We start from the raw sequence: 15,353 nt of genomic DNA on the forward strand, positions 1-15,353 counted from the left end.
TCAAGTAAGGAAACAGTGATGATACTTCTTTCTTCTTCCCTCTGGCAGGCTTGGGGTGTTTACCCAACACCCTCAGGTGCAGTAACTGAGATGTCGCTAGGCAACCGCACCATCCCTGTTGTTGCTCTGCCTCTGGCACTCAAGTGGGAGCTTATGTGGACTTAAATCTGAAAGAGCAGGAGTGTTGAGGAGTGGAAGGGGGATTACCAGGAAAAATATTGGATTGGGCTGAGGCACAAGGGGCGAGGCCTTACCCGAATCACCACTGCTACCAGACAGAGACATCATGAGGGACTGTCAGACCGTGTTGGTTCTGTACTCATGACAGAAAGCCCAGCTTTCATTTATCTCTGCTTCCTCACGTGGTTTTATAATAATAATAATAACACAGATGGCTTATATTTTTTATTGTTGCCATGTGAGACCTACACATGTTGGCCACTTCTATATGTAATCAGAGCACATGAACAAGTAAACCAAATGTAACCAGCTGATATTTACTGCTTTAGTCCATTCCAGCAGTGGCCTTATAAAATGAGCTATTGCCACCTAGTGGCTCCCAGATGTACTTTAATTATAGAAAATGAAATTGTGGCTCATCAGCACTGATGGCTCCAAATATACACTTATTGTTCCTCTATGGTTTATGCAGATAGAAACACTGCTCCCAATCATTGTAACATCAGGGTACGGTCCCAGTGGCAGAATGGTTAATTATTTCCACCCCATTGTTGTGGTGAATGTTAGCAGCTGATGTGGCAGCTGTTGCAAAGGCACAGTGTGTTGGGCTGATAATGGAGACGAACTCAAACAAGACTGCCCAACAAAGAACAGCACAGACTGGTAAAGACCGTGTGCGTGTGTGAGTGATTTCATTTTGAGAGCTGTGCATGTGCTTATTGGGGTTATGCTTAATGTATAAACCTGTATAAACTCAGATTTCCTACATGTGGCTTTACAGTAAAGTAATATGTACATTTATTTGTGAACAAGTAAAGTTAGAATTTTTTAAAGGCACATTCAGCTCATTCATATACAAATCCAAATCCTTGCTCAGTATCTACTGTACTTAGGAACATATTCAGATTGTCTAATACAATACTGCCCCCTTGTGCAATACAAATAAAATACATTCTACAGAGAGCAAACCACAAATGTTACTGCAAAATCATTATTTATTAAAACTTTTAATAGAGAAAATGTTTTTTCCTTATGCCATATGGGTAAATTCTCAATTCTATACAAAACCTTGTGTAAAACCTTGTGTAACATTTACAAATATACAGGAAGAAACTCCAGTTTCTTATGTTATAGATACTAAAAACTAAAGGGGCTGCCCAGTGGCACATCAAAATATTAGCAAGTACAGAAATGATTGGAGGGCACTGTCAGTCACTATTAAAAGAGTATAAATGTGCATTGGTGAGCAGCTACAAAAATAGAAATCAGTTTCAGGTAGATTTATGTTTGGTATAGCAATAAAGGTTAAATGCCTTCTGACAGCTGTAGGAATTTTTTTAAATCAATACTTGATGTCAACCTAATAATAACATAATAAAACAACAATTTCACTGATTTGTTTTAAAACAAAAAGAGCACACCTCTCTTTATGCTAATTGTACTGTTTACATCCAACAAAATCTTGAAAACACTTTAAACATGTCCTATGCAAGTAAACATTTTGTTTTGCACTGAAACAACTGAGGTGTCATGTAAATTTAAATGAATAACTAAAACATTATTTAGGCTTGATTTTAGTAAATAAATATGGAAAAACAATTCAAGTAATGGAGATGAGAAAGAGCAGGCTACAGCTTTATGAGATACAACAGGGTTAATTGCTTTAAGATGGCTATATGGCTTATTCATAGTTAGGAAGGCAACTCAGTAGGATACACAGTTTGGAGTTCAAAGTAATTTAGTTGAAAAACAAAAATAAAATCATTATTCAATAAAATCAGTTGGGGTCTAATAAAACATACATACAAAGCCTAATTAACATACAGATAATCAGAAAATAAACTATGCTGTGTTACAGTGCATAATTGTACAATAAGTTGTTTGTTCATTCAAAACCCCTTCTTCACAAAACATAGAATCCTTATTAGCACTTTCTTGAAAAGAAGTTCCAGGGAAAATAAAGGGGAACAAGTCCATGACTCCTCTGAAAGAAAACAGGGATTATTTGAGGAAGGAGGTAGAGAGGCCATCCAATATGGCTACTACTATATTTCAGGTTTTCAGGTATGTCTAAAAACCTAGTAATGTGCCAAGTCGCTGCAATACTCCTCTTCATTTATAAGAGTCTTACACTCTCGGTGTGGTGGGAGCGGTTGGTCTCTCCACACACTTCATTTCCCCCCTCTCACCTCTCCTCGTCCTCGTCCTCGTCCTCTCCTCTCTGACATCAAGCCTATTTGAGAAAGCCCTTGTAGAGGAAATGGGAGCGACTGGTAAATCTCTCGTTCTCTAAACAGAAGAGCAGGTCCCTGAGATTGACACGTGTGATGCGCTGCCGTGTAGGTCTGGAGCCCGATGAACCAGCTCCACCAGACAGAGAGGGGCCTGTTCCTGATCCCTACGAAAGATGGGAGGGGGACACAGGTGAGTATTTGTCATTTGTTGGAGGAGCAGTCTAATGTGCCAACCATTAATTTAGAAGAGTTCCTACTTGAATGCACTTACTGTGAACCCATATTACTCACATATCCACATTTTAATGAATAACACTGTCCAACAAGGAGCATTGTTTAAAAGCGCCATCTGGCTGTGTCCTTCCTGTGCAAAATGTACTTCTCCTGAACGGGTTACTCTGAATTACTCCCACAGTCCAAAGACCTGTATTTTAGGTCAGTATTCCAAATCAAGGGACCACAGGAAGCAACCCGGTTTCTACACTTGCCAGGGGACAGCATTGAAACATTGTGAAGTAGTAATAATAAAAAGCAAAGAGAGATCTAGTAAGAAACAATGGCTAAAAGTCAGGATAAACAAAACAAAAAAAAACTAGCTAAAAGGTAACAGATAAATGATGAAAACATCATCAGTAGTAAATAAATTATAATGAAGTTATGTACACATGTTGAAGTGTTGTCTAAAAGTAAAAGATAAGTGGTTGAAACAGTTGCAGGTGCATGTGTACTATTGCAACACAGGTTTTGAAATGGAAAAAAGACAACATTCAACTAGACAATGGTCTAGTAGTTTTCCAAAGTCAAACAGTACATAACTAGGAACCCTAAAAATGCCCCTATTTGAACCCGTAATGTCATGCAAATTATTTCAGTATTGTAGTAACACAAGCATTGCTACAATTAATGAAAACTGTCACATCACCCAATTCCCTGCTACAGTACAACAATTTGCACTATAATGCAATTCTTTCTTTTCAAAAATGAAATATAAAAATTCAAAAGAAGGCAGCACTATTGTGACAGAGAGGTGCAGAAAGTGGACATCTTCTTTAAATTGTTGGAACCTGACTTAAAGGAAATGGAGGATACAGTACATATTAGCCAATGCTTCCTAAACGTGTTTTTATATTATTCATTCCTGTCGCACACACTCCAAAAATACAGGGCCATTTTTGGCAGCAAATGGTAAATGGTTCTTTTGCCGAACAGGCCAAACTCTTGCAGATTCTCCCCACTGAATTCAAACAACAGTAAGAGGTTCACTTGGGAGTGAATGAATCACTAAATGGAACAGATCCCAAAACATGCATAAAAAGAACAATACCAGGTACAAATGTCTGGTAGCAAAAACAAAAATCAATAAACTCAACCAATAATAGCAGAGAGCTTCAGGTACTACAGAACCAGAATAATGAACACTGTATCATCGAAATCTGACTGTTGACTTGAGTAAATATATAATGTGATTAAAACATTTGGCAGAAACATTTGAGTGTGCACTAGTCTAGTGCCTGAACTAATCAGATTCATAACACTGTTCTCTCCAGGTATGAGCACAGATGACCACCAGCAGGTATCTGTCAATGATACAGGATTTTCACATTAAACCTACAGTGTCTTTGTTGAGTCATGTTTGGCATGTGCATGCATCCTGTTTGAAGTAATACATAGAGTTAACATAAAGAGATGTTCTCTGCATTGTGGAGATGTTGCAGGTGAAAAATGTACAAATGCACATCGTGACTTTAAAGCTGTTTATAATAAACCAAAGCACAAGAGTAATGTACTGTTACCTCAGCTGCAGAAGAGGAAGATAGAGAATCCAGAATCCTCTTCTTCTTCCTGGGGCCTATGGCTGCTAGTGCAGTCAGATTGGCCTCTCTCTGTCTCATCTGAGCCAGCTCCTGCTGCTGCATCTGGATCACACATATATACCAACATAAAAGTTGAGCACACAATGCTTAAACATCCAGAAACAGAGACGTGTGGATTCCCTCTCTCTCCATTTCCTACCTCTTTTGCCTTCTGTTTCAGACGCAGCTGCTCTGGGTCCTCCTGGCGAGCTCGAGACTGGAGAAGAAAGACACATTAGCCATTGATGTTGCCAGAGGGTAGAGCCAAAGCACAGGTTGTGTGGGACTAAAGATACTGTAGCATTTGCATATGTTTCAAAATTAAAGAAGTTGAATAAAGTCAACAAACTTTTAAAGTTTATGATGCAAATTCTATGTCAAGAACCTGTTTTGGCAAAGCCTGGATAGATTATTTGCCTCCCTGTAACAATGTACCTTAGCTGCCTTCAGGAGGATCTCTCTCTCCTGTTCCTCCTTCCGCTGTTTCTCTAACTGGTCCAGCTGCTCAAAGAACTTAAGCTGAGTGCGAACATCACTGCTCTGCTCATAGTTGTCATCCTCCTGTCAAAGGACGGCGACATTAGTCACAAAAGCTTAAGAAAAAATAAGACTGTACGGCAGAGATTATTGCACATTTAGGAAATTATGTCGTTATTTGCATAAAAACGTACATATAATGGACAAACCAGCATTATCTGTCTGAAAAGATTTGTTTGAGATATGTTTAATCCAATATCCCATCACTTGGAGTGTGGCTGTGACTATAGTGCAGCTGTAAACAAACCTTAAAATTGACAATTTTCTGCTGGGCCACTTGGGAAACTTTATCAAGCAGGTTCTGAAGTCGCTGCTGTGTAGCATAGGAGACATAGTTCACCACATCTGCACCCAGATCTGTAATACCATAACGTCTACCTGGAAAAGAACCAGAACAACACTTTGGTGCTTTAGGAAATGGATGAAAAGATGGATGCTGTAGAGTCCTTAATGGTGTCAGTTAATCACCTATTTCTAGCATTCTTCTCTGCAGCATGGCGCAGGAGAGAAAAGCCTCATCCCTACAGGAATGTGTCACTGCTCCTACTAGTCCAGAATTGGTTGCTAAGATATTAGCACTTTCCTCTGACAGGTTCACTCCAGCCATTGAGGCAACATCATTGATGTCATCATCATCTCTGTAAACATAAGTGAGGAAAACCCAATCAAGTGTGATGACAATGACTCACTTGAAGGACTGACGCTTGGATAAAATTATGTTTTTTAAAGCTATTATGTGACAGGTTATTTGCCTTTAAATGTGGCTTGTTAAAATAAAGTTACAGAGTTACAAAAAGAACATTTCATACTCTAAATTAACAAATTTGAACACATTTGTTTTTGTTCTTACTTGAAAGTGCCACCCGCCTCCTTCAATTTGTTCTTTTGAGCCATAGTCAAGGCTGCAGCTGTGACTTGTTTAGAAACAGATGGCACCTCTGGCCTCGCAGGAACTAGCAGGGAAACAAAATATACATACATACCATTAATCATCCAAAGAAAGACACACCAATGAACAGAGAGGTAATATAAGAATGACAATCTCACCTGGCTGCAACTCTTTAAGCTGGACCTGTTGCTGTCCCAGAATGATGCGGCCAGGTGCCTGATTCCTGAGAGCCACCATGGGGGATGTTTGTAATGTTACCTGAGGTCTCAACAATGCTCTCTGCTGCTGAGGCTGGAAAACCTGAAAGTGTAATAGTAAAATGCTGCGAATACAATTTTTACTACAGCAATTTGTGTATTTTAAGGGGGTTAAAAGTTAAGTTGAGCTCACGTCTGAGATATTGAATAGTCAGTTTACCAGTGAGGTGGGCTGTCCTGGCTTAGTGATGACCGGCTGGAGCTGTGGCCTGCTGATCGTAGCAGTGATGCGAGGGGCTGGGCTGCTGAGGACCACTGTGGTGGTGCTAGGTGAGGTGAAAGACACTGGACCTGAGGCCGGCTGAGGGACCTGACTCTGCTGGATGAAGGCAGCTGAGTCTGGGGTGAGCTGCCTTAAGGCTGGGAGGCTTCGCTACAAATGGTGAACAGGAGGACAAACATTGCAGGAATGTACAATATGAAATTAATTTTCCTCTGGTCTAAAAAAAAACCCGAAAACATATATTTCACTGAAATAAAAATGACAGTAAAATATAAGTTGTTTTACCTTGAGGAAAGGCACAAGGTATGGTTGTGGTGAGGAGTTGAGCTCTTTGTACAATCTGCTGGTAAATTCCTCAGCTTCTAGTTTGCCCTCCTGGTACAAGACATAAAGAGCTAGGTGAGAGATCTGTCACATATACAGTCCCTTAGTTGAAGGTTTTGGCAAATCAAAAAAACTTCTAATTTTGAATAATTATATACCTTATCATAGTTCTTAACAAAGTGCAAATAATAAAAATAACCAATTGCGATTGTTCTGTTAATTTCATTATCAGCTGTACAGCTCACTCACCAGCAGGTTCTTGACCAGCTCTCTTACACTTGCTGCAGTCTCTGTTGACTGCTTCCCAGTGGATGCTAGCTTTATCAGCGTAGACAGGAAGTTCTTACATTTCTTCACATTTTCAATTGTCTCCTGCCATAAACACAAAACTCAGATTGTAAAAAAATCCAGGACTCACTTAACAACCAGTTATGCATTCAATTCAATTCAATTCAACTTTGTTTATATAGCGCCATTTCACAACAAAGTCATCTCAGGGCACTTTACAGAATAAAAATGCATCACAGCATGCTTTGCCTCATTTTACTACATTTCCTTATTTGACATTAACTCTACACTCCTTGGGGTTAGCACAACAAACCTTGCTCAGTGTTACTGAGGTAACGGCAGTCGCAGCTGTTTGAGTGACGGAGCTGGGGGTCATTCCTGCCACTGCAGCCCCAACAGTGCTCTGGGAATAGAGATATTGCCATCATGACATGTTATTTAGGTTTTTGAAAGGTTTCAACTCCCCCCCCCCATTACTGGAGAGTGTGGGTTGCTCTAATACATCAAACAAACCTCTGGTTCATAAGAGGAAACAGGTGCACATCTAATGCACTGAATTTTAGATGGGTGTTCACTTTTAAAAGAAAAAAAAAGCACTTGGTTGTGTTTTGGGGCTTCAGTGGTACATCAAGATAATTTGTGTTTTTTGCTGAATCTTTTGAATGTTATGGCATCCTCTGATGAGACACATGCTTCAGATGTGCCTCAGATTTTGAGCTGAAGAAATTCACACAAGAAATCACCCCGTTGTTGTTTACCTGTTCTTGTCAAAAACAATACTGTAACCTGGCTACAGTCCCGCTGAATACAGTGGCGAGTAGAGTGATGGCCAAGAATAAAAACCCATTCTTTTAATTCTATTTAGCAAATGCAGGCTATACAACTTCATGGTAGTGCACAAACTTTGATTTCCTTTTTTAATATTACAAAACTATGTTTTGTGGCATCCTTGTATCTAGATGATGGCTTAAGACGTCCTGTCCAGAGTCCAGAACATCGCGATCTCTATAGGTAAGAAAATTAATACAATAGCTCTCATAAAATAGATATTCTGTCGGTTTAGGTCTTAACTAGTAAATATAGGAACCAATGAACACGATTGCCAATAAACTGAAATAAATAAACAAAACAATATTTATTTACATTGTAAAAAAAACCATCTTTCTGTAGAGAGTTTGCATGATCTTTAAAGATACACTAACAAGATAATTCCGGCGTCACATTGGAAATATTCAGTTTATGTCTATGCTGAAGTGGCCCAAATGTGATCTCTGCCCTCATGAGACTGATCTGATTTGTTTCTGTAAGGTGTAGACAAACCAAATCATATTTTTTCCAATAGGATTTGGTCCACTATTATATGTGGCTCTGATTTCTATCATCATGATCTTTGACAATGTGACCGCTGTCAGAACTGTCAGATCAAAATTTTTGTGTCTCACAGTTCGGTAAAAATACACATAGAGGAAAACAACAACAGAGATGGAGGTGGGTGGAGAGATGAGGAAGTTTTGGTTTTGTTAGATATTTATGGAGAACCTTTTGTTCAAGCCAAGATGGAAAGAACACACCATATGAAAACCAAACAGCTTATAAAGAATCTAACATACGATGTTCTAGTTTTGATGAATGTGACTATTGACAAATTACCGGGTAATATTATGGTGTATTACAATAGAATTTTGATGATCTAATTTCAGATAGAGAATTTTGCCTTTTACTGCAAGTTCAAATTGTAAATTAGATATGTTTACACTCTGTGGTCGAAGTGCTTTGCCACATAATACTCCAGATATTACATAGTAAGTGAGAAAGTCTGAAAGGTAATTGACACAAAATAATGTACAACAGGGGTCACCAACATGGTGCCTGTGGGCACCAGGTCACCCGCAAGGACTGCATGAGTAGCCCATGGGCCTGTTCTAAAAATAACTCACCCTAGCGCCACTTACCAATGAGCTGCATCTAATTATTTGTTGTTATTCTTTTTTAAAATCACATTTGATAGCTATTGTGAGAAATCATTAACATGATCCGTGTCTTCACATCGATGAATATCATTAATGTAATTGATTATCAATAATAACATAAAAGGTCAAGGTAAATTGAGCAAATTTGTTATTTCAAAGGTGTGTATCAAACTGGTAGCCCTTCGCACTAATCGGTACCCAAGAAGCAGCTCTCAGTTTCAAAAAGGTTGGTGACCCCTGATACAACAAGCCAATTAAACAATGTCACCAATTATTTGACACCAGCTGCTGCGGTTACCTGAAGGACAGGAGGTCTATGAAGAGTTGTCGTTGCAGCAAGTGACGCTGGCGCTGGACAGCCCTGTCGGATGATGGGGCTGGGAGTCACCTGTCTGTTAATAATGGTGTTTCCTGGAGCCTGAGATGAGGCAAAAAGAGTGATGTAATGTGTAATATTCACTTTCAGAAAAAAACAAAAATATCTACCTACTGATAAATGTATTCATAAAAACCTTTCAATGTACCTAAATAAGCTATAATATTTGTAAAATTGTCCTCAACTGGAGCTTCTCTGCGCTGTAGGCAGGAACGCAAGCAGCAAACATACTGTGATACTGAGCAAGCCACTAAAAAAAAAAGATAATGGTTTCCAACATAAAGCTCATACTAGCCTAACAATATGATCATACCTGGCCAGGAGGCACGTTTGTTGGTGTAGCACTCCGAGGTGCCAGGCCTCCTTGTACTTGGGCCTGCATCTGGGCCAGAGCCTGCTGTGGAATCATCAGCAGCTGTCCACTTTCACTGCGTACAAGCACCATCCCTGGACAAGTGGGAAAATATATCAGACTGTTCACATGAAATTGCTAAGTAGAAGCTGTACCTCAAATTAAGGTAACAGCTAAACCACGACAGACAATAAACACCATCAAATCAAATGTGTGGTTTTCAGTTATTTAAAGATGTGGCTGTGGTATCAGATAGTCTGAACACACACTTTCTATAAATTCTTGTGCTAGACTAACATTACGTTTTAGCTTTATCACTCAGTGTTTCTAATAATGAAATCAATTATAAAAGTCAGTTCTATGGAAATAACCACCTATGAACATGCGGTATAAAGTTCTGATTTCACTCACCCGGGGGGAGCTGAAAGTTGTGGACACTAGGCTGTCCTGGGGACGCCTGGGGGAGTCTTGGGGCCAACGTCTGAGGCGTGATGGCTCGGATTCCGCCTTGACCGACAGCTACCGAAGCGCTGACGGCGCCCGGAGTGACAACTGGCTGCGGCGCAGACTGTATTATTGTCGTGGGCGGCTCTGCCTTGATAATGTGCGACCCTGCGCTGACAGACACCGAACTGGACAGCGGGCCATTGTTTGCAAGCGGAGGTTGTATGCCGATACCTGGTTGAGCCGTTGTATTGGTAAGCAGCGCGGGAATCGCATCATTGTTGCCATTCAAAGTTGCACCTGACCCCGCGGTTTGCATAGGCGGCCTGACGAGTGTCACAGTGGGTCCTGTGGTCTGGCTCACAGGCTGAGCTGAGGCGGCGACACTCTGTGAGTTCATGAGGGGCGTCTGAATTACACTGTTTGACGAAAGGGGCATTATCGCAGTGGGCAGCCCTTTCGACAACACTGTTCCACTGTTGACAGCTGTGACAGATACGGCAGGACCGCTGTTGTTACCACTGCCACTTGTCACTGTCGTGCCCCCGAGAGGGGCAGCGCTTCCTGAATTGTGTGAGTTCATAGCCTGGCTCCCATTGAAAGTCTGAACTGGGTATGAGCCTACTTTCCCTTGGTGGTTAGGAAGAGAAGTTACATCGCCACTAACAACAAGTGTTTTACCAGGGTCCTGTCCCGCTGTGGAGTCCGTGCTGGCCGTCGATGCGTCCATAGTTGAACCATGGGGACTTGGCTATGCTGAGACCCCCTGCGCTTCAACTTGTTTAGGAGCACAAATAATCTTGAATGTGATGGGACACCACTTTGACACATCTAGCGCTTTTTTATGTCAGCTCCGGCGCTTGCTTCTCGTGTATGCACGGAGACAAAGAGGAAAACAGCATAAGTAATTACAGCGTACCTGCTTTAGCAATCGTCTTGACCAGGTCCCAGCTGGACATTAGCTCGCGCTACCCCCTTGTCCCGGAACTATAACAATGTAATTACCGGCTGCCTCGTGCCTAGCCCAGTGGTTGTTGTGACACAAGACCGACAGTTGTGACTCTACAGACTGGAGAGGATGACTAACTACCGCTTTATTCACCTCTATGTGTAAAAACAGCTCGTCCAACGGGCCAGGGCCAACCGCCATCTTCACACTTCTGCGAGCTTGTGAGAAGTGAGGTACTTACCAACTGACGTGCGCGTGCGCACAACAAGTATACGTCTCCGTGCGGGGATTTCGTCGAGCTGTGATTGGCTGTTCAACATTCTAAAAGGCGGAACCAATGGCTTCAGCTGTCATTCCACGGGATGTTAGAGACGGAACAACGTCTTATCGGAGACGAAACAGTTTCATTAAATATTTATTCGACGACGGCGACTTTACTTCATCTCGACAACTTTTTCGAATTATAGTCGTAGCGTGTGACTTTTGGTGGAATAATAACGTGGTTTGCCACAAGCTAACACACCAAATTTCAGAGTTGAATCACTATCGATGCGCTGTGCAAGATGGCTGCAGTGTTCTGGCCATCAACTGAAGTTGCTGTTGTAAAGAGGCGTTTGAGGGCGCCCCACCCTCTTTGTAGAGAGGAAATACTGCTATCAGCTTGTCATGGGTTTAGTGTGGCCAAACTCCCCACAAGCGCCGATTTTAGACAATGCTCAATTTAAACACATTTACTTTAGTGTTGTGAAATTTCAATGCTGTAGTTCTTAAGCCATTCAACGAGCTTAGATATGAGTTTGAGAGACCATGGCACCTTCTAGAATTGACTATAAACGAATTTTAATAAATAGTATCTGGCAGGCTACGTTGATCTATATTTCAAGACATGATACATTTTGAACTGCGCACTATGCTGCACGAGGTGCGATTAGGCATCTAGCTATTTAAGAAAAGCATGGTGTTTTTTGTTCTAATCGGTATACCAGGAATTACAGGTACGTATTAAAAAGATGAGGGAATTAGAAAAGATTAAAAACTATACATGGCTCATAGAATAACTTAAATGTAAGCGTGCTTCATATTTCTCAGTATGCCAACTTTCACTTTTTGTTTTCTTTTTAACGTTAAAATGTGGCTTCATCGTCTCGTTTTGTACAACATAGCTCTGTTAATATTAGTTTCAATTCCGTTTTCAACTCCCTTTTTTATTTTTTGACACGATTTCAAGCCATATAAAGGTCTGTAGACCTTCAAGATTAAGTGGAATAACCAAACATTGTGTCAATAGAGTATTTATTTATTAACCCAGTCACGCGTCACAAATAATTTTTTTTAAATCATGTTTTTACTGCGGCCCTATTTACTAATTTTGCTACCTCAGTTTCCGGTCGTGTGGAAAACAGTGTCTATCAGGCTTTATCACGACAGTTTTATGAGAGGTCATCACCCTGTGTCACCTAGGATCCGGCCCCCATTGTTGCTCGCGGTGTACGCCTGATGCCTAAAGAAACTAACCCCCGTTGACGCACAGGTGGCCCTGCAGAAACGTTATAAAACACACAGGTGGCAGCTGATTGTTCACATTAGTGATTAGCTGGTGTCTGGTGTGCGCTGTGGCTTATTGCTCTGCGATTTAACCGTCAATTTGAAAACGCATTTCCTATGCAAACATGAGTGCTGGAGGGGGCACACCTTACATAGGTAGTAAAATAAGTTTGATATCAAAGGCACAGATTCGTTATGAAGGAATATTGTCCTCTGTCGACACAGAAAGGTCCACGATTGCTTTGGCCAAAGGTATGTTGGAAACGTGCTCTTGGTTACACGTGGGTTTCTTTTCTTTCTATTTTCTTTGCAGTTGAGCTGCTTCTGTATTCTGTAGGGGTTTTTTATTTTTACACTGCTCGAGATTTAACGATTCTTGCCATTTTTTTCCTGCCCATTTAACTTTATATTCCTTCAGTTAAATCGTATGGGACCGAGGACCGGCACACAGATAGGCCTGTGCCACCCAAAGATGACGTTTATGAATACATAATATTCAGAGGAAGCGACATCAAAGATATCACTGTATCAGAATCACCAAAACCCCATCATGGACTGCCCTGTGATCCTGCTATTGTGCAGGTATGTGAATTGGATTTTTTTTTTATTTTTATTCCAATGTTGTAGATATCTTTGTTATTAAAAGGTTAAAAAATGGAAACAACTTTCTTTGTTGTAATTCTTGTAAATGTAGTCCTCCTTAGGCAGTGCAGGAGCTGCCTATCATCCACGGTGGAGTCCATACAGGGACATTATGCCCACGTACAGCCAGCTGGCTGCTAGTTCTCTACTCAACCAGCAGTACAATGTAGCACTTGGCTTAGGTACAGTTACCATATCTTGAGATGCTCATATGTTCGGTGTTTGCAGTTAATCGAGCCCAAACATTTTTTTTTCTTTGTCCTTTCTTGTTGTCAATAAAAGGACTTCAGGGAATCCCAACCAGAAGAGCCCCAATGGTTGAGCAGGCTGTCCAGACTGTGCCATTGACCAGTGATGCTCAGAAAAGGGGGAAGACTTTACCCCAACCACAGAGCAGACAAGCTGTTCGCCCATCCCAGCGCTCTGGCCAGGAGAGTTCCCAGCTTCAGAAGGAGAACCTTCCCAGCAGTGAGTGATGAGGATTCTCAACACAAAACTATTACTTTTAATACAACTTAAATAAGTTTTTTTTTTTTTTTCACTTCATGTTTAGGTCTGGCATCCCCTCAGCCAATTACATCAAGAATTCAAAGCCAAAGTAATGAGAAGCAGAAGCAAAAACAAGGTATTGCATTTAAAATGCATATTAAGCTTAATTGTTTTTTTTTTGTTGGGTTTTTTTGGGGACAGAACATCAACATTATCTTTACACTTTCTGGTGTTTAGTCACATCTAAAGAAGGTGACAGCAGCACTTGTCAAAGTAAATAACCAAGACCAGATGGCTTAACAAATTTTACATTGTTTTTGTCTGAACTTTATCTGGTGCTCGCATGCAGGCAGTCGCAGGTCCAGAAACCGAAGCAGAGGCCAACTTATTGTCAAGAACTCAAAGCCCACAATGCTGCAGTTTGAGTCAGATTTTGATTTTGAAACTGCAAATGCTCTGTTTAAAGATGATCTTACAAAGGAGGTTGTTGGTATGTTTATTTAAAAAAAAAAAAAAAAACACAAGTTGGTATCAGTTTGGTGACAAATGTAAAAACACCTTTGTGCATTTTTGTTTTTTAAATTGCTGCAGTTGAGAAGGCGGATTCGTGGGAAGGCCAGGACAGTCAGGTTCTGCAGGAGGAGGAAACCCTTGGCGATAAGTACTATGACAAAGCGAAATGCTTCTTTGACAACATCTCATCAGAGTCCAAGCCCAGGTGATCATGTTAGGCTAGGGGTGGAAAAGTCAATGTGTTCAATTATCTCTGATCTACTCATTGCTGATTACCTGGGTCAGGTGTGTTTAGTCAATTGAAACCTAGGGGAGCAGTGGGTAGTGCAGGGATAGTTGGAAAAGCAAGCAGGGCTGCTGCCCTTGAGGAGCATGGTTCCTTACACTTGCTTTTGGGGTTTTTTAATGCTTTGCCAACATAGTTGTTTTATTAGCCTATAAGCCATTAGTTTTCTTTTTACAACCTGCTGCAAAAGTACAGGAAATCAACAATTACAGTAATGGTAAAATACAATATTTCTTGGCATGTAAAGGTATATAAATGGTTATTCAACTAAACTTGGTGTACTTTTTTTTTTTTTTTTTTTTTTTTTTAAATGAATAAAATGACAAGTTCTAATCATAACTGAACATTCTCAGGAGAACATGGGCAGAGGAGAAAAAGTTGAACATGGAAACATTTGGAGTACCTGGTCGTTTCCTGAGAGGCAGAGGATTCAGGGGCCGAGGACGTAAAGGGCAGAGCGCCACAGAGCAGCGACCCCTCCCACAAGTTGGTGGTGGGAGGGTGTGAGGGCTTTTCTGTTTGATGGTCTTTCTGTATCCTGTAAATATTTTAGTTTTCTACTTATTTAAAACAAATGGTGCATCCCTATTTTCCCCTTTTTGAAACTCTTGAAACAAAGATGTTTTTTTTTGTTATCCCAAATGTACAGTGAGGGTAATATTGTACTGGATCCTTTATATGAAATGGGAGAGGAATTTATTTTATCCGGCAGTTGTGCCCTAGAAGCAAAGTTATTCATTAAGGGTTTTGAAACATGCAAAGTGGTATTTAAACAGGCTACCAGGCATGAGCTTTATTTTTTTTTTTTCACCAAAATGTCTAATATATTAAATCTCTCTGACAGTCTTTCAAATTGCTCTTAGACTATCTTGAAGTCCAGTGGACAGACAGCCATACTTTAATTTTTTTTTTTTTAGTTTCCTTTATTATCCTTAAAGTAAACTGTAGAAACAAGCGTAACAGTGACATTAAACATGTGATTAACAGAAGTGGTTCTTGACT

The 15,353-nt window shown here is 40.5% G+C and overlaps 2 protein-coding genes across 4 annotated transcripts; one reads left to right on the plus strand and one right to left on the minus strand.

Moving 5' to 3' along the window:
- Window positions 1-1,171: 1,171 nt before the first annotated feature.
- taf4a (TAF4A RNA polymerase II, TATA box binding protein (TBP)-associated factor) lies at window positions 1,172-11,312 on the minus strand. Its single transcript, XM_067504425.1, has 15 exons — window positions 9,895-11,312; window positions 9,445-9,578; window positions 9,054-9,173; window positions 7,099-7,188; window positions 6,747-6,869; window positions 6,459-6,548; window positions 6,111-6,323; window positions 5,852-5,993; window positions 5,655-5,757; window positions 5,273-5,442; window positions 5,052-5,182; window positions 4,703-4,828; window positions 4,428-4,484; window positions 4,208-4,330; window positions 1,172-2,578 (listed from the first exon to the last, which is right to left on the minus strand). Exons 1-15 carry the CDS (start codon window positions 10,655-10,657, stop codon window positions 2,414-2,416), a joined length of 2,550 nt encoding a protein of 849 aa, XP_067360526.1. The 5' UTR covers window positions 10,658-11,312; the 3' UTR covers window positions 1,172-2,413.
- A 52-nt stretch (window positions 11,313-11,364) lies between these two features.
- LOC137127444 (protein LSM14 homolog B-like) lies at window positions 11,365-15,323 on the plus strand. Of its 3 annotated transcripts, none has more exons than XM_067504426.1 (8): window positions 11,375-12,673; window positions 12,840-13,003; window positions 13,116-13,245; window positions 13,346-13,531; window positions 13,617-13,688; window positions 13,902-14,042; window positions 14,144-14,270; window positions 14,705-15,321. In XM_067504426.1, the coding sequence occupies exons 1-8, from the start codon at window positions 12,547-12,549 to the stop codon at window positions 14,856-14,858; spliced, it is 1,101 nt and encodes a 366-aa protein (XP_067360527.1). In that variant the 5' UTR covers window positions 11,375-12,546; the 3' UTR covers window positions 14,859-15,321. The 3 variants fall into 3 exon arrangements, with proteins under 3 accessions (XP_067360529.1, XP_067360527.1, XP_067360528.1); XM_067504427.1 differs by having other exon boundaries at window positions 11,376-11,871; XM_067504428.1 differs by lacking the exon at window positions 13,902-14,042 and having other exon boundaries at window positions 11,365-12,673; window positions 14,705-15,323.
- The last annotated feature ends 30 nt before the right edge of the window (window positions 15,324-15,353 follow it).

The sequence above is a fragment of the Channa argus genome, chromosome 5 (genome assembly GCF_033026475.1).
Source record: "Channa argus isolate prfri chromosome 5, Channa argus male v1.0, whole genome shotgun sequence".
Classification (NCBI taxonomy): Eukaryota; Metazoa; Chordata; class Actinopteri; order Anabantiformes; family Channidae; genus Channa; species Channa argus.